This window comes from Anomalospiza imberbis, chromosome 7, assembly GCF_031753505.1.
Source record: "Anomalospiza imberbis isolate Cuckoo-Finch-1a 21T00152 chromosome 7, ASM3175350v1, whole genome shotgun sequence".
Taxonomy (NCBI): domain Eukaryota; kingdom Metazoa; phylum Chordata; class Aves; order Passeriformes; family Viduidae; genus Anomalospiza; species Anomalospiza imberbis.
In genome coordinates this window covers 18639719-18657675 of record NC_089687.1, presented here as the reverse complement: position 1 = coordinate 18657675, position 17957 = coordinate 18639719, and the positions used below count along the sequence as shown (strand labels likewise).

General features: G+C 34.7%; 1 protein-coding gene across 4 annotated transcripts in view; it reads left to right on the top strand.

The window, feature by feature from the left end:
• The window catches only part of TTC21B (tetratricopeptide repeat domain 21B), a 35901-nt gene extending 21400 nt beyond the window's left edge, over window positions 1-14501 (top strand). The window contains exons 21-29 of one of the 4 annotated variants that reach the window (XM_068195755.1): window positions 2756-2866; window positions 4036-4117; window positions 4873-5023; window positions 5421-5582; window positions 5984-6179; window positions 7868-8092; window positions 10747-10867; window positions 13147-13214; window positions 14148-14501. In XM_068195755.1, the coding sequence (XP_068051856.1) occupies window positions 2756-2866; window positions 4036-4117; window positions 4873-5023; window positions 5421-5582; window positions 5984-6179; window positions 7868-8092; window positions 10747-10867; window positions 13147-13214; window positions 14148-14225 (1194 nt within the window). In that variant the 3' untranslated portion in view covers window positions 14226-14501. Of the gene's footprint in view, window positions 1-2755; window positions 2867-4035; window positions 4118-4872; window positions 5024-5420; window positions 5583-5983; window positions 6180-7867; window positions 8093-10746; window positions 11176-13146; window positions 13226-14147 lie in introns of those variants that run through there. The other 3 variants (XM_068195754.1, XM_068195752.1, XM_068195753.1) reach the window with 3 other exon arrangements.
• Window positions 14502-17957: the final 3456 nt, after the last annotated feature.

Here is a 17957-nt window from a genome sequence, read left to right as displayed (position 1 = left end):
CGTGATAGAATAGTTGCAAGCACTGCTAACTTCTGTCTTACAAGAGCTCCTGACTCAAGTGGTGTCTGCATGCACTCACAGTGAGCCTGTCTTCAGGTACCAGTAATGATGGAGATTGTTTCAATCTTGCTTGGTGCTTGTTCTCTGAAATGAACTCCCAGTGATTTTGGTCAGTACAGACAATTTCTGTCTTTTCTGTGTCTACTTTAGGAGTTTTAGACTTTTATCTGGACTTGGTAGGATTCTGATTTTAGTCACAGAATGTTGCTGATCTTGAGCTGGATTATTGTACTGCTTCTCTCTTCTCTGCACAGTCTCTTTCCCACAGGTTGATGAATACAGGTAAATTCGAATTTATTTTTATCCTTCTCTTCCTTCTTATCATTTCATAACCCTGGGCTTTGGAGATAAGGAGAAGCAAAAGTCTAAGAAATTTACAATTACAATGAGCACAAAGATTAAGTGTTATCTTTAATGAGGTTTTTCTAGATTATAAATCAATAAATACAATTTTTGCTCATTTGCCATTATTTTCTGTCATAATGATGTTATATACTTAGGCGTATGTGAAGACTTCTTATTTTGATGCTTGTTATTGAACAGCTGTCACATGCACAAGCTGCTAAATACATCACTTAGTTTTAATATTTGAACTCGTGTCTTGTGGTTCCAAGAATCTACATCCTTCCCAAAGCTACAACTTCAGTGTATTTGAGACAGGCTTTTCTCAAGGTATCTTTTAAAAATGATGTGGAGAAGAAAAATAAATTTGGAAGGGAATAAAAAAATCCTTCAAATGGTGATTTCCCCATTAAGAGCAAGGAGACTCCCTGTAATGGTCCAGGTACAGCTGTGGATTTTTTGCCAGTATCAAAGCCTTACTTTATCTTTAATACCAGTACTGAAATACCAGCATAGCATTTCCCTTCAGTTCTTGCTAAAATCATACTTTTGAGAGATTCCCATTGTTAAAAGATGTAGACATTTGTATTAAATACCGGTTAGATATTTGTGAAGATTTTTGCTTTAATCCTACTTTGCTAACAGCACAGAATACAGTGATGTCTTAGAAAATTCTAAGTCTGAATTTCTGATTAAGAACTCACTACCTACTTGTTGAGAAATGAAAGTAAAATACTTTGTTACCCACAACTAGTATAAAGGAGTTTTCTCAATCTATTTTTATAGTTTCAGTAGATTTGAACTTGTTTTCTTCTGTTCATTTTTAAAAGCATTGCTAGTACAAAATTAGAATTTAATTATTTTAGATTACAAAATATTATTCCAAGCTGTTAAAAGTCCATCTGTCTCACCACCTTCAGTGTTTACTTTCGTTAAAATTTTATGTGGAAATAATGGAAATTCCTTTGAAACTGTCTGTACCTTGTTTCGTTAGATCAAAATCTCCGGTATTTTAGCCAAATGGATTGAAATACCATTTATTCAGGCAAATGTGAAGAGATTGCAGTCCATGTCATAGGGGAGTTGTGTTGTTTTCTTATACACTGTGAAATCTGGTAGGTAGTACCCTCCCTTTGTTTCCTTGATCAGGTAAAAGGCAATGCAGTTTCCCGAAGGAGACTCGAAGGGGATTGCAGGTTGCATCATGCACATCATTTCATAGTATCGTTTGTGTTGGAGTTGAACATTTAAGGATTACTTCCACTCACTAGAATCTAGTGTAGAACTCTAGTTTAGCTGGCTTTTTTGCTTCCTGCAGGAAGTATTCCTTGACTCCAAAACTGCCTTTTGGTATTCCACTGAGTTGTACACATAAGAGCAGCAGCTTAAAGAAAGCTTTCATAGCTAAAGTTCTGACGTGCATGCACTCTCTGTATCATTTCAGTGCTTACCCACCTGCCTTCCTGTTTCAGAATTACATGGTATGTGTTTGAGTATGAGCAGAACAGGAAGTAGGAAGAAAACAGTTTAAAACTGAGCTAGAAGCCTGCATTCTGAACAGGATGTTCAAAACACTGTTCTAATTCAGAAGTGCCTTTCACAAGTGTAACTAGCGAAAGAATTATGATACAATTATAAATGTCTCCCTTTTGGAAACAAAATCAAAACACCATTTAAAATTAAGTAGAAGTGACTTACAGTTTATCTACTGCTAATTTTGCTTTGTGAGCAGTTTACCTTCTGTTCACTTCAATAGAAACTTGAATAAATCTGTGGTAACTTGTGTTTATAAAGTTTTCTGTGGCATTTTATTCAGAACAGTCTATGATGGGACTTCAGCTTTAAGAATGTATGCTAGTGTACATTTCAGTTTGTCAATATTTACTCTGTGGTGGCTTCTCAGAAGTGGATTCACACAGAGTCTTGATGGAAATGCAAATAAGAAAATAGTTTCTTCTGAAACTTACTTGTACTCCAGAATTAGTTGGTGAATGTTAATGAGGTATTTGTTTTTTTCAATACGTTTAAAACTACTTTCACTTATATTTTTCCAAGAACATTATTCATACCAAAATACTGGTGTCTTCAGAGCAATACTATCTGAGCAGCCCTGTTTTCAACGTACCTTTAGAATATCCCTTCAAAGAAGAAAAGTTTCTCTGTTTCAAAAGCTGAGGGAATGAAAATGGACTACATTAATTGACCGAGAGCCCACAGGAAACAGCAGAAAAGGCTTTCTCTTTAGTGGAGATACAGTTTTTCCCTGGAGCCCTATAATATCGGGTTGATACTCAGAACTGAACCAACTTTATTCATCTTTGAATTACATACAGTTAAATATTTTAATATACAGGCAATGTTGGAACTTGCACGTTTATATCTTGCACAAGATGATACTGATGCCTGTCAACATCAGTGTTCCTTACTGCTGAAGAACGACCAAGATAATGAAGCAGCAACAATGGTATGTGCTGTTATACTAATCCTGCATCAATGCTTTTTGAATTATTGCTGCAATATGATATGTTCATAAAGCACTACTTTTAGAAAAGCCTATAGCTTTGTGATTTAAAAAAAAAAAGTGAAAAATCCATGGCAACAAAATGTTTTTGTGTTTATGCCAGCTGGTGTTTCAATATGAAGTTTCTCTCAGTCATAGCCAGTGTTCTACCTCAATATAAAATGAGTCTTTAGAAGTAAAGGAAAAAGTAGTTATAGTAAGATTGGGTAAAGTATGGCTCAGTGCATGTTCTATTGATAATTGGCTAATACTCAAGGAAGAAGCTATTTTCCCAGCACAGTAATATGAAAACAAATAATTTTTTTAAAGTGCTAGGATAAAAGAACTATGTATTTAAGGTAATTTTATAGCCTCATTCAGCCTTAGTTACTCACATTCCTACGTAACAAGTTTTAATCGCATCTGCAGGTTCTTGTCCAGGACTTGTATACTTCTTGACCTAAAAGACAGCTCAATAGTCTGAGTAACTTTTCATGTAACACTAGGAGCAAAGTTATTTTAAGATGGGAATAATTTGTTTTCTCATAGTAATCTAACATCTGAAATTTATTCTAGCGCATGAACAGAAGTAATAGCACTCTTGAAATATGTTATTAAATCTACTCTATATTAGCTAACTATCAGTGGAGAGAAACTGAAATTAAAGAACTCATTTTACCTTACCTGCTGAAGTGAGCTATCATCTTTCTTTTTCCCTAACGGTAAACTAACTTTGCTTTCTATGTGCATAATCTGCAGTTACTGGAAATAAAATTAGGGGTAAAACTATGCAAAAAACAAAACCATGTTTGAAAGATATGGCAGACTACTTAATTACCTTTTAATTTGCACCTTATGTGAAGAGGTGTTCATGTACTTGTTCATTATTACCTGTGTGTGTTGTATATTGTGTTTCTTTTCCAGAGAGTAATAAAAGGTCTAAGTGATTTTACTTCTTGTGGAGCTCTTGCAGCACTTTAAAGCTATAGTTCTAGCTCTCCACATAACCAGAGTTCATTAATGTTTTCTCCCAAATTTACCCTAAACCAAGACAATTATTTATAATTTTTATTTTACATTTTCACAATTTATAATATCTTGTTTTGTTTTCTCTAAATTGTTCAATACTATAGATGATGGCTGATCTCATGTTCAGGAAGCAGGATTACGAACAAGCTGTTTTTTATTTCCAGCAGCTACTGGAGCGCAAGCCAGGTGAATATTTAGCAGTGTTACTTTTAATTTGTCCTGATATAGAGTTCTAACAAAATAGATTAATAAATAGCTGAATAAAAACTCTTTTCTTGATTAAAAAGAAATGTTTTATTTATAATGTAATGGATACTAAAGCCAAAGACCATCACCGTATATTAAAACATAAAGATATTTTAGGGGAATATGATAAAAAATACTTCTCGTAGATACAGTAATTTACTTTGCTGCAATGTAATGTACATAGTTTACCTTAAGCCAAATACTAATAAGGTGTTATTTACTTGTTTACTGTAAAGCACTTTCTTGTATATTAAAAATGTCAAGTGCATGAACACAAAGGTAATATTTTATTTGAAGACTAATAAAGGAAACTTGTCTTGGACAGCAGTAAGTTTTTTTTAGCAATTTTTAAGTTGGGACCAGAGAGAAATCTACTAAAATCTATTAAAAATTTTCCAGAATTAATGTAAAGCTTCCTGATGGACTTTGAAAGAAGTCATGAGAGTGCAGCAAATGGGTTTGGGTGTTTTTGAAAGTGAAGTACAATTATACTTCTATAAAAACCTGTATAAAGGTATTGCAAGTATCACTTGACATCTTCGTTCTTTTATCTGAGGTTACTGTGCAATATGCCTTATGTATTAAATCATATCTCATTTTTATATGTGAAAAAATCAAGGCAGGCTCATTACTTCTTAACTTATTCATATAGCAAATAAATAGAATTACAGTCTCCTAATTATTTGTATATTTAGATAACTATGCAACTCTCTCTCGATTAATTGATCTGTTAAGAAGAGCCGGGAAATTAGAAGAAGTCCCAAGATTTCTTTTAATGGCTGAAAAACATTCTTCCCGAACTAAGCTTGAACCAGGATTTCACTACTGCAAAGGACTGTATCTTTGGTACTTGCAATTATTATTAAGATAAGATTTGTTTAACTGTTTAGTATGGATTTAAATTAATTTTCTCGTCACCATTATAATTTAAAGGTGCTATGTTGATTTAATTAAGGTGTCAAGATTTAAGGAAATTCTCAATTTCTCTGAATATCTCAGGATGTTCTTCCAGCTTCAATAATGCAATTCTCTTTTTCTTCACGTTTTATAACTTGTCCGACTATTTTTAGTTTGCAAAAACAAGATCCTTGCAATAGTATGCGTGCTGTCCAATCCTTGAAAAATCAGTGTGTGCAAATGGGCCATCTGTTTTTAAATACTTGGGTTAATTGGGATTTGGGTGGCATTTGGAACAGACAATTTTACTTGCCCGGCTTTAAATATTTTAATTATCCGTGTACAGGTACACAGGTGAACCAAACGATGCACTGAGACATTTTAATAAAGCTCGAAAGGACAGTGACTGGGGGCAGAATGCAGTCTACAACATGATTGAAATTTGTTTGAACCCAGATAATGAAACTGTGGGTGGAGAGGTCTTTGAAAATCTCGATGCTGACATAGGGTAGGTGAATAAAATAAATATTGCTTGGGTTATTCTGTCATCTCCTCCTTCTGCTGCCCCTTGACAATGTGCGTTAATTTAAAATGCTAGAACTTCGAGATTATCTAGTGCTTTGAGTATTCTGTGTTATTGTGAGAGGCCATTCTCTACTGTAATAAGTGAGTCTCAAGCAGAAAATATAGAAGATTCTCTCTGGAATGCTGGTCACTTGCAGTGTTAAAATCAGCTTGTTGGGTTGGAATTGCTATTGTTGAAGAGAATCAATGTAGAATGCCTATATACCAGAGCCATTTTTATAAAAAATTGCATGTCTTTAGCGCAGGAGCAGTTCTAACTTGTAATTATTTTGGTGTTTATTAAAAAAATAAGCTTCTATGAACATTTTTTTTTTCTGCTAATAGTAATTCAACAGAGAAGCAGGAGTCTGTGCAGTTGGCTGTAAGAACAGCAGGGAACCTACTGAAGGAGCTTAAGCCTCAAACCATTCAGGGTCACATTCAGCTGCGAATCATGGAGAATTATTGTCTCATGGCAACCAAACAAAAATCAAGTGTTGAACAAGCACTGAACACTTTCACAGAAATAGTTGTGGCTGAGGTTAGTAACCTGTCTCGTTTCCTCACTCTTCCCTTTCATACTTACTACATTGTTTTTAACTAGTCTCGCAGTTTACATTCAGCAGCAGTGGCACGTGTTAGTGCTGTTTCCTCTAAGGATTATTCTCCTACCAAAGAATATTTTATATAAAATTTGAAAAAGGCATTTCTGAAATAAGAATATATTTTAGAAGTCTTTGGTTGAATTGCAAATTTAGAACCCAACTAAATGCTGTTATTGCTAGTTACTGAAATGTGAGTAGGCTGTTTGGTTGCTGGGCTTTTTTTTTAATTCCTAGGCTTGCCAGCAGTGTGTCTTAGGATGTAAATCAATTGCAGTGCTTAGTGGCAATTTGACAGAATAAAGACTGCAGAACAAGATTATCCATTGCCTTAAAATTCATCCTTAGGATATAAACCTTCAATATTTTTATAACTATTTGTAGTTACTAGTTTTATGATTAATAGTAGATATTCCTGTTACCAGTAGCTTTCAACAGATTTTATTTCAACAGGTGTAGAAAGATTTAGTCCATCAGAATGCTGGACTAAACTTATATAAAACTTATATATTAAAAAATATATAAGGTACTACTACTCTGTAGTCGTAGTGCTGAACTGCACCTTGGCTGAGGCTTGTATACCAAGGATGATCTCACGTGTAAGGCAATTCTGGGAATCACAAACAAGGTTGTAGGTCCCTCTGCCTCCAGTACTGGCTTCCCAGTCCTGCTCAGAATTGATCTGAGATCCTGTGAATGTGGCATCTCTTTCACATGGTGACAGTTCCACCAGGAAGAGTGCCGCAGTTTATTCTTCCCTCTAGGATTGCATAAAAAAGATAGCTTTAATCTCTTCATATTTCTGAGATTATTGATCCATGATAGGTGTGGCTATTGAGGGAGAAGGGCTTATTATGTGGAAGAGGAGCTTTTGGTGGGATCTTTTCTTTTTTTCCAATGCACTGTGACAAATGTGTTTACAGCACAGCCTTAGAAAGGGATGCAAAGGCAGAATACCAGCAGTGAGTCAGGAGCACTGAGAAGGAGAACGAAGCATTTCAGTTAGCTCCTAATACAACCACTGTCTGCATGTAGGAGTTGCAGTTGCAAGATGTGAGCTCCATTCTCATCCTTTACTAATGAAGGCAGGATGTCAAAAATTGCACTTGTGCCAGGAGTTCTTACAGCTTGCTTTTGAGGCTCTTGCCTAGAATGGTGGCTTTTAAGAATCCTGTTTGTTTATATAAAGCTTGGATGCATACAGTTTAGACATTAAATTTTTAGGAGCTGTACACCTAATAAAAGGAATCAGAGTCCCTTCCACTCATATTTGACAGGCACTTCTTCAAGTGAAAAATGCCACTTTCATTGTAACTTCCAAGTGACTCCAGATTTTATCTGAAGTGTTTATTTGTATATAAAAAGTATAGCTCTTAGTGGTATCTGATTTTTTTTTTTCTTGTGAGATGAAATACCTGTGGATTTTTTTACCATTTCTTGTGCCTGGTGGTTATCATGATTACAGAAATAATTGTAGCACTAGGTTCAAAACATGTCTGTAAGATTAGATGCTCTATCTTTATTCCCTGAGATTTAGCTTTTAGTTTAGTTTTTAGATACCTGATGAAAGTCTTAAAAAAATCAAAATAAAAAAAGCATCAAGCAGTCACTGTACTTTTTACTGCAGAAGGATCATATACCAGCACTTTTGGCAATGGCCACAGCCTACATGATCTTGAAACAGACTCCACGAGCCAGAAATCAGTTAAAACGGATTTCAAAAATGAGCTGGAATCCCATTGATGCAGAGGAATTTGAAAAGAGTTGGCTTCTGCTTGCAGATATATATATTCAATCTGCAAAATATGATATGGCAGGTGAACTTCTAAAACGATGCCTTCGTTATAACAGGGTAAGTCAGTGCACATTGAAAATAACCTTAGAACCTTCCTATTTTAATTCATCAAAATGTTTATTTTTCCTCTGAAACAGAGTTTTGAAATGTATTTATTTATTCATTTGTCTGGTATTTCACTTATTAATGAGAAGTAGACCAAAATTAGACAGGAAACCAGCAACTTCACACTGGAGGGTAGTAAACAAACTTGTGAATGCTGCTTAGTCATTTTTGTTCATGTTCTGTAGCAACTTTAGCAAGTTTCAGCTAAGGGAATCTAAAAGCTTGGAGTGTTTATGAAATGTCACAGATGCATTTTACTGAGTCTCACAAAACTGACGAAGAATGATGTGGCTGTGTAAATTTTGGAGACTTGCTCCATTTGCTGAGATGCTATCTTCATATTGTATGTTTCTAAACATTTATGTTCATAAGTCTGCTACAGTGCAGGATTATTTTTTTTTTAATGCTGGTATTAATCTTTTTCTGTGTCAATACTGTCTGGTAGATTGTCAGGGGACAAGGTCTAATGTGTTCTTTACCTCAGGGTTCCTGAGCAGGCAAACTGCACAATACTGTGCTTTGACTATGGGAACAAGCACTTATTTTGTGCTTATTTTTTGATCAGCAAAAAGCTGATTATGTTCTTCTAGCTTGACTTTCCTTCAGGTGAGGCAGTCCAGTAGGCTGCTGTTGCATACACACTGTGCTGCAGGTTCAGGGTACTGTTTACAGAGCACAGATTTGGTTTAGAAAATGACACGGTGCTTATAATTTTTTTATTAATTCATTAGTATGGAAGGTTCATTATTCAGTCACATTTTAGCAACTTCTGAGAGAGATGTTTTTTGAACACATTATTTCTAAACATAAAATTGAGAGACAGCTACAACAGTTTTTGGTATAGTGCTATTATGTACTTCTGCAGAGAGGCCTCTTTAAAATAGGATGTGTTCAGTTTCAAAATCCATAGAGTTGGAGGATAAACATGAGTCATTTCCCAAAACAAGACTTATATTGAAATAGATGGTCTGTGAGCAGGTGTATACCATGAATGCTGCTTTGTTGTGGAAATTACCAAGTAACTGGTAATTTCTTAAAAACATCGCCTACCAAGTAATTTGTTTTCTTATAAAAAGTTTGGGACCCATGAGGGACTTAGATAAACAGGCTCTGCTTATTGCAGAAAGGATGACAGATTAGAAGTGTGTATATCTGGCTCCTTGCAATGCAGCACAGGAAAGAGAGGGATTTCTCTCCAACTTGCATGCAAAGCTGGTAAGCAGGAATTGTGCTGTACAAAGAGATGTTGAATAGTTTTCATCTTAACATATATTGTCAATCCACAAGACAATATTTTATGTGGTATTCTGCAATTTGGAAGACTTGATTGGATTGAGAAAACATGTTACTGTGATTTGTTAGTTTTTCTGTTAGTTTAACAGATTTGAATGACATATATATACAATTTAAGCAAATATGTTGAGTGAAAATTTCATAAAAGCCTAGTGTATTTAATGAGGATGTTTTTGGAGTTTAAAAGACTTAGGATTGGTTAGTAAGATCCCAGCAAGCATACTGCTTCTATGAAACTGAGGCTTCTTACTGATTATTCCTCTTGATTTTGAACTTTTTGTTTTGTTTATCACAAATGAGAGGGAAGGAATATTTTTATCCTCAATTTTCAAGCATTCCCATACTGATCCCACTACTCTGTGATTTGAAAGCTTTTTATCAGTAGATTTTGAAAGCCTTATTGGAAGTAGTAAATTTAAAGATGGAATGTAATTTATATACCAGTATTGCTTTGCATTGTCTTTGCAGAAAAGGTGCATATGTTTTTCTTCTGAAAATGTTTTACCTATTGGCAGCATGATATTATAAACTGTTCATGGTAAGGGCATACAGTAGTTAGGTTTTTTATAAATTATTTTCCTTCTTTACGTACTAAATGTAAGATTTCTGCACTAATTACTAGATCTTTTATATGAAGTTTTATTATGGAGTTAGATGGATTTATATGTCTGTATAATATAAGCAAGGCTGTACCTCAGCTTGCTTTTCTACAGGAAAGGCTTGTGGGGGACAGATTATAGGCAGCAGCACCACTACTCCAACACCCGCATTTTTACAAGGCTAGTATTTTCAACTAATGATTAATAATTTTTTGGAGCCTGCTTTTCAGTTGCCTGTGACTTGCCACTTGGATTCATAAGAAATGAAATACTTAATGGTTGATTTTTCTCTTTAGGTTACTTATGACTGTCTTTAAGCTTTAATTGGAAAAAATAATGTTAAACCATTTTCAAAAACAAAGCTATGAACATACTTTATTAAGAAAATACCCCAACAATATTTGTGGAAGCTATAACACTAGACTTAAAAAGCAGCTGTGTGGGGTTCTTATTAACTGAGAGAGATACCTGTTTTTATAGGAGTCGTTGCAGTGGCCTCTGTGAACTCTGTACTTGACCTGGAGTAGAGCATAATTCCATATAACTTCCATATAACAGTTACTTCAAATTAAGACTATTGTGTCATCACATTTAGGACAAGTATCACTTGTGCTTTCCAGTTGTATGGATTTGGAGTATTTTAGCAATTAAGTTGTCAAGATTATATGCAAGCTTACCTAAATACAATTTTGAATTAATATTTATATTTTGCAGTCATGCTGCAAGGCTTATGAATACATGGGATACATAATGGAAAAGGAACAGGCATATAAGGATGCAGCAATAAATTATGAAATGGCCTGGAAATACGGAAACCAGACGAATCCAACAGTAGGCATGTATATATAACCTATAAAGTATGGTTTTGAGTACTGTGGTAGGAATGAAACAACTGCCTTTTACTGGAAAGACTATTTTTAATTTTCCATAGAAACAAAGTATCACTGGTTTTCCTCACATAAAACCACAAATGTTTTAAGGTGTACTGAACATGGAAAGCCTCCATGGCGAGAGGTAACAGCTTTATGATACTTTAGAAGTTTCTGCTTACTGTTTTAGTACAAGGTTAGGTCTGAAACAGTTTACGTTGACTGTTTGTGAACAACTTTCTCTGTATGTACAGCTTTAACTTTAATAATGTATTTATAGTAATCTGCTTTGTAGTAGAGAGTCTTTTATAATTACATACATATATATATATATGTATATGATGGTGGCAGGTCACTGATTTGTTTATTTCATTTTTGATTCAAATTATTTATATTGATCAGGTTTTACATACATGAGTGAGGATTTAAAAAATAAATTATTTTAAATGTCTTTAAATATATCTATTTTAAAAAAGATGGCCAACTGAAAACTTGAGGCACTAGTAAAGTTCCAGTTTGGATAATAAATTGAAATTTGCACTAAATTGTCACAGTTTAAATGTAGGAAACACTTTGTGAAAAGGATACATAGGATAAAATGCCATTTTCTTACTCAACACCTAGAATCTGTCCATAGGTCCCAAGGCCAGTGGTTGACACAAATTCTGTACCAGGGTTTGGGATGTGTTTATTGCCCCTTGGAAATACATACAACTTTTAGTCTTTCATCTGTGCTTTCTTTGTCCCCTGTGGGTTTTTTTAGCATTAGGATGAGACAGTCTTTGGCATCAGCTGAAAAACCAGTGTTTTTTTAAAAAAATATTTTAACTGTTATGCCCATGAACTGCCAAACATTTTGTTTCTGTACCTGAAACTGCAGTGGTTTTGTTCATGGTTTTATCTAATACCATCTGTAGATTAAAGTAGTATTTTATTAATGGGACTAAATGTTTGTGGGTTAGCTCCTGCTTTTTTAACATAGTTCTGAAAATGCACATACATGGATGGATTATTGTGTGGTGAGTCATATGTACTGTGAGTCAAAAAATTAGGAGGATCAAACCAGAGGAACGCTTATATGAAAACAGAAATAAAAATGACTGATAGAAATCTGACTACAGGTTAAATGGAAAAACGTCTATATATCTGAGTTTGGGTGCAGTAATTTTTACTAGATGTTCCTGTTCTTGTAGACTAAACCGTGGTGGTTGTTGCTAAAATACTACAGTTGTTAATCAAATGAAATATATTAGAAAGAAGTTTCAGTAGTAAAGAGTTGTGATTTCTTGAGTTTGTACGGAACACAGATCAAGAATTTTCATTTTTTTTATTTTGAAATCCTCTGGAGAGTGGTAATTCAACAAATTACAGAACCTTTTGATGTCTAGATAGGAGAGTTCCTTAGTGAAATTAAACTGTGAAATAATCTTGCATGCAAAAGAGAGTCCAATATTGAAGGTACTTTGTGCCCTTGTTTCTAGCTTTGCATTACAGCATTGTGAGGATTGTCATGCATTAGAACAAAAATGGTTAAAGCAGCAAATTTCCATCTGGCAAGTAAAGCCATACAAACTGGTATCAGATCCTGTGTTTGCCAGTGAGGATAAGTTTAAAAATGAAAGATTTAAAATTTCAGATTTTGGAAGTTGCATGCTTATAATGTTTCTTTTTCTCAGGCCTAGTCTCTGTCCAGGCTGATACACTTGAGCTTTACCTCTTAGGTTGCAAGTATCGGCCTGTCATTTGCTATGCGACTTAGCTATTCCATGTGACTTTGTGTATCAGTGGTCTGCTGACAGTGGTACTGAATAGCATTTTAATTCCCTAGTTAGTTGTCTCTCTTTTTTCTTTACTTTTTTCCTTTAATAATGGAATTACCTTTACAGAGGGACAGTGTATTGCAGGCCACAGTGAGAAACTCTGTGGGATACCATGGTAATTGAAAGAATGCAGCCATTATGTATTCTCTCTAGTAGCACATGCTCTCCAGAATAATGTCTCCTTTTGATTCAGACATAGCTATCAGTGTGTAAAGGACTTTTATTTACTACTTGAAGTGACTTTCAGTAGAAATTTTGATCATTACCAGGCTTATAGGAGACAACGGTAGGAAAAAAAAAATACTAATGTCAGAAACACATGGTGACCCAAAATAAATTCAAATGTGATATTTTTGTTATTCAATACAGAAACTGAAATTGTTGCTTTTGCTCTCTACCCTCTCCCCTCACCCCTTTAATTACAGGCTACAGGCTGGCCTTCAATTACTTGAAAGGGAAGAGATACGTTGATGCAATTGATGTTTGCCATAAGGTAGAATTTGTTATATGTATTCAATACTCTGTCTCATGTAGCAACATTCTTTTACCTCATGACCCTTCTTTTTGGTTGAGTTTACATTTCTAAAATACATAGCTTAATGTCAGAAAAGTGCCCCATTTAAAAAGTTAAATATCCTCTTCATAATTGCTCTGTCTAGAGCTCCATGGAACCAGATAAATAAAAGTGACTGGCTGTCATATGTGAAAGGATATTCAAATGGCACTGCCTTCTTTTGGCCATGCGGTTGCAACTTGGTGAATCCATACAGAAGTATGGATGAAAAAATTTATCAAATCAAATATTAGTATCAGAAGACACTGTTCGAAAATAACTTCAGGTATTATCTTTTTATGGTGCAAACATAAGCAGAGCGAATGCAGAGTAAGAGGAAGGGCTACTATTAAAGAAGCAGAGGGAATATTATGAATTAATAATTATTCATATTAATAATAAAATAAATGAAATTTGCTCTTTTCCCGAGAAATAAAGATAATTAGGAAGAACAAAATGAATGGAAGGGTAAGAGAGAAGAGGGAATTGAAGGGGAGAAGATAGAGTAGGTAGAATATGGTAAGAAAGAATCAAGGGAGTGAAGACATAAAGGCAGTTCATCATTGCAGAGAAAATATGTTTAAAACCTCAGAAATGTCTCCAGAGGTGCCTTCTCATTCATGCATTTCATGCCACCCAGAGGCTTTAGCTCTTGACCCTCATTTCTTTTGCACCAAGCTGAAAGGACAGTGGAAATGAAGCAAAGTGTCTTTGATAAAGGTGGTTTTGACTTGCATGTATGGTTGGTCTCTATCCACAATTAAATATTTGTACATTCTTATAACAAACTTGTTATTTTAGTTTTAAAATGTGTAAGCTCAGTGATGAGGGGGTTACAACTCAGAACTTTTGGGTTGTATTGTCTTTTGACAGGTCCTTAAAGTGCATCCAAACTATCCGAAGATCAGGAAGGAAATACTGGACAAGGCCCGTGCATGTCTAAGAAACTGAATTAGTTTTTTGTATGACTCATGGAGTTCTGTTAACCAGACTTTGGAAACTATGAATTAAATACTGCAGTGACAGAGACTACGTCAGCCAAAAAATACTGTGGATATGATGAATTAAACTATATTAGAGATCTGGATTATTTTTATGAAAAATCTGCAACCCTGAAAGAAATTGTATTTGTTCTCATTCAGGATAGAATACCACTCCCACATGTGTTATGTAAATTGTCATCATAACAAAGTGTTATCAGCATTATAAAAATATTTAAAACATATAACTCAGTATTTTGTTGTGTTTATTTGAAATAACACTAAAACAACAACCTGTCTTATCTGGAGGTGCATTTTTAAGATGCTGGATTTTAGTTCATGTAAACCACTTCTTCATAATTACAATGTAATCTTCATTCATACAGGTGTATGAAATTATGAGGGGGTTTTATTTCTACATACATTAAAAGCATGCTTTACTTTTTAAAAAAATCCTGTAAATAAACAGCTATGTGCATTGTTCTCAATTAAATTTACATTTTTAAATGAAAATATAAATTAAAATTATATAAGTTATATTATAAAATTATATAAGTTAAAATTTAGATCCTATGTAAATACTGAGTAAAGACTTTCATAGACCCTGCAGCTCTTACACAGAATTTACTTTCTGCTCATGCTATTATCCACCTGTCAGATTTCCATGAAGAGAACTGTTCTTAATTTATAGTGGATGGTCTTTCAACACTGTATGTTAGGCAAAATAGTCATACGCAGAAATTGGCATTCATTTTGTTTGATCTCTATAAAACATCTTTTTAGGGAAATAATTTTTATTACATCTTGTCTCACATACAAAATACACCTGTAAGTCTTTAGGGGAGCAGTAGCGTGCCATGAATGAGTGAAAGGAAGGAGAAAGATCAGGTTTCTTTTCACTCATGCAGAATTTTTGTAAAAACCCTCTTGCACTGCTGTGTATGGTTTTCAAACAGCACTTGATGTTGTATGAGTCTTACTAGAAAAGTCATGTTTTGGCATGAGAAGAGAATGCTTAATGGTAGTGATTAAGTTTATATATTTTACAAGCAATTTGAGTTTTTAGCTTTTCCAGTTAACATTGTTTAAAGTCAACTTTCAGTTTGATTTTTGGGTTTCTTTTTAGGACAACTCAATGTTAAGGCTACCAAAGGGAGCCTGTTTGCTGTTGTATCTAATCTTGCTTATCAGTAACTGGATGCTGTATATTGTGGAATTTTTAGCCTTGTTTTCGGAATACATTGAGACGCATCACTTTGACAGTGATGCTGCCTGCTGGTGGTTGCTAGGTGCTGCATTCCAGTAACTTTGGAGCTGTTGATCAGCTAAACTAAAATGAATAGATGTGTCTCAGTACTATAAAACTTCTGCAGGATTTGTGTGGATATTAGAATGGAGAAGAGACTCAAATAAGTGGCCTCTTCTTCCCCAGGGGTCCTTGAAACTTGGTGTGGCTTTGTCCCTTCTGTTTGAGCACTGTCAGTCAGTGTGTGTGTGGCTGTACCAGGCACAATGCAAGCCCCCTGTTTCTTGCATGTAAGTTTTGCAGCATGACAGAGCTCAGAGGAGGAAGATTTAGTATACTAGGAAAAACTGATGGTATGGGAGTGGAATGAGGAACATGGAAAGATCTGGAGAATGCTGAGGATGGGGGATCTCTGACAGGTGGGCTGTGGGGGTCAGTAGGCTATAAATTCTTAAACTATCCTCATTGGTGGGGTTTTTTCACTATTAATAAGTACTTATTGAGGCAGCTTCTAGTAAAACAACATTTATTTGTACACTGCCTTATTCATGCAGGATCAATGTGTTGTTACTTCCAGGATAGCATAGGAATAACATTTAGCTGAAGTTCAGAATTAAAATAGGTGCAAGATGTCTTCAAAAACATCGAGACACCTGCATCTGATTTGCTTTTCTCATAAGATGGACATTACCCTTTCATAAGGTGGGTGTGACAGATTAAGTCATGACAATGGTAAAATACAGAAATTAGTTGATAGAAATTGAACTGAGACTTCAGGCTTTCTGTGGCTAAATTTTGGTGAGGAGTTTTATGTATACCCCATGCAGGTAAGATTTCTGAATTCCTGTCAGCCATCTAGGCACTGGTGTCTTTTTATGCATGAGGTCTTTAAAATTGGAGTACAAATGAGACATGTCGTTGGATTTAATTTTTTAAAGGCTCTTAGTCTTTCAGAAAAAAATCTTGCTTTAATATAATTTCTCAGTAGAAATAAATGTCCTTTCTATATCCCTTTTTGTTTATATAAGTAAATTTAAATTTTGCTGTGCTCATTTTTTTTTTCTGCAGAACTAATGGTTTGATGTCATAGCTCTCTGCTTTTACTGTTTCTTACTTTAAAAAAATGCATGTTCTCGTAGTTTGGTGGGGCTCCTTAATAAGTGGGTTTGAATGGAACAGACTTCTGGGATGGAGGGGAGTCAGTAATGCTAATTTCAAATCCCTGCACTCTTCAGTGTGATGTTGCTTAGCAACCCATCTTCCAGTTTTGCCTTTGATGAATAAAAGAGGAGAGTGAAGCTGTGGTTTCTATTGATTCATTCACTGGAACTGAAAAATCTAAGCATCTTGTAGCTATAGCAACATAAGCCATAGGTATCTCTTCCTCTTCTCTCTTGTCCCCCTTTTCATCTGCAGGTACAGAATGCCTAGAATATCTTTTAGAGGAGATTAAACGATTTTTGGTAACACTGTGCTAAATACTATTTTCTGCTTTTATTTGAAACTGTTTTTTTAGATTTGTAGAATGCTAAAAAGATGGTCTAGAAAGTATCATTAGGCAAAAATAATTAGTATAAATAGCTAAAAATAACTAAACTAGTAAGATTCTTAACAAAAGTAGAGTGGAAAGAATTTGAAGGGTTTTTTTCTCATTTCTGGGCTAGGTTTGACTATTGCAAATATGGCTACAGCAATTTTTAGAAAGGCTATAGACTTCCTAAAATCACGCAGCTCTGGTTTAGTAACCTAAAATGTAATCTTGTTATTCATTAAATGAATGAGTAGTTTTATAAGTATACTTTAAACAGAGCTTATAATGTTAGACAGTTTGCTGAAGATTTTCTTTGAAAAGTGACATTTCAGCAAAGTCTCAGTGGCAGCGGATTCTGGCTCTTCAGAAGCTGATGATAAAAAACTCATTAATGTGTTCCATATACAGGGCTGAATGGCGGGAAAAGAAGAAAATAAGAAAATCTTTCACTAGCAAGTACTTCTCCATCAGCTTTTGACTATGCCACTTTTCAAAGATCTTAACAGTGGTTTTGCTGCCTAGCTTCATTTGCTCTGTGGTTTTACCTCTTGATTCATCTTGCAATGAAATTAGAACTCTTAGTTTTTGCAACATTGACCTGCCATTAATGTTGAGAATTGGACCATTACTGCAAAAATCTCTTGATTCTGTCTCTGCTAAAAGTTGTTGCTAATTATGTGACATGGTGCTTGCTAAAAGAGAAGCTGTGTGAATGGTCTAAGTCTTGTTCTGAGGTGAGGTTTTCTTTGATACTGTTCTTGATGGTTGGGGTTTTTGGGTTTTTTAAGGAGTCAGTATGCCTGTTGATGCAGTCTTTATTTTGGGAAACAGATGATTTTTAAAAGTTCACTCTAGAAATTTGCCTTACTTGAATTTTGTGCTGCAAAAGTTGAACACTGGCTATGCCTGTCTCAGGTGCTGTAGTG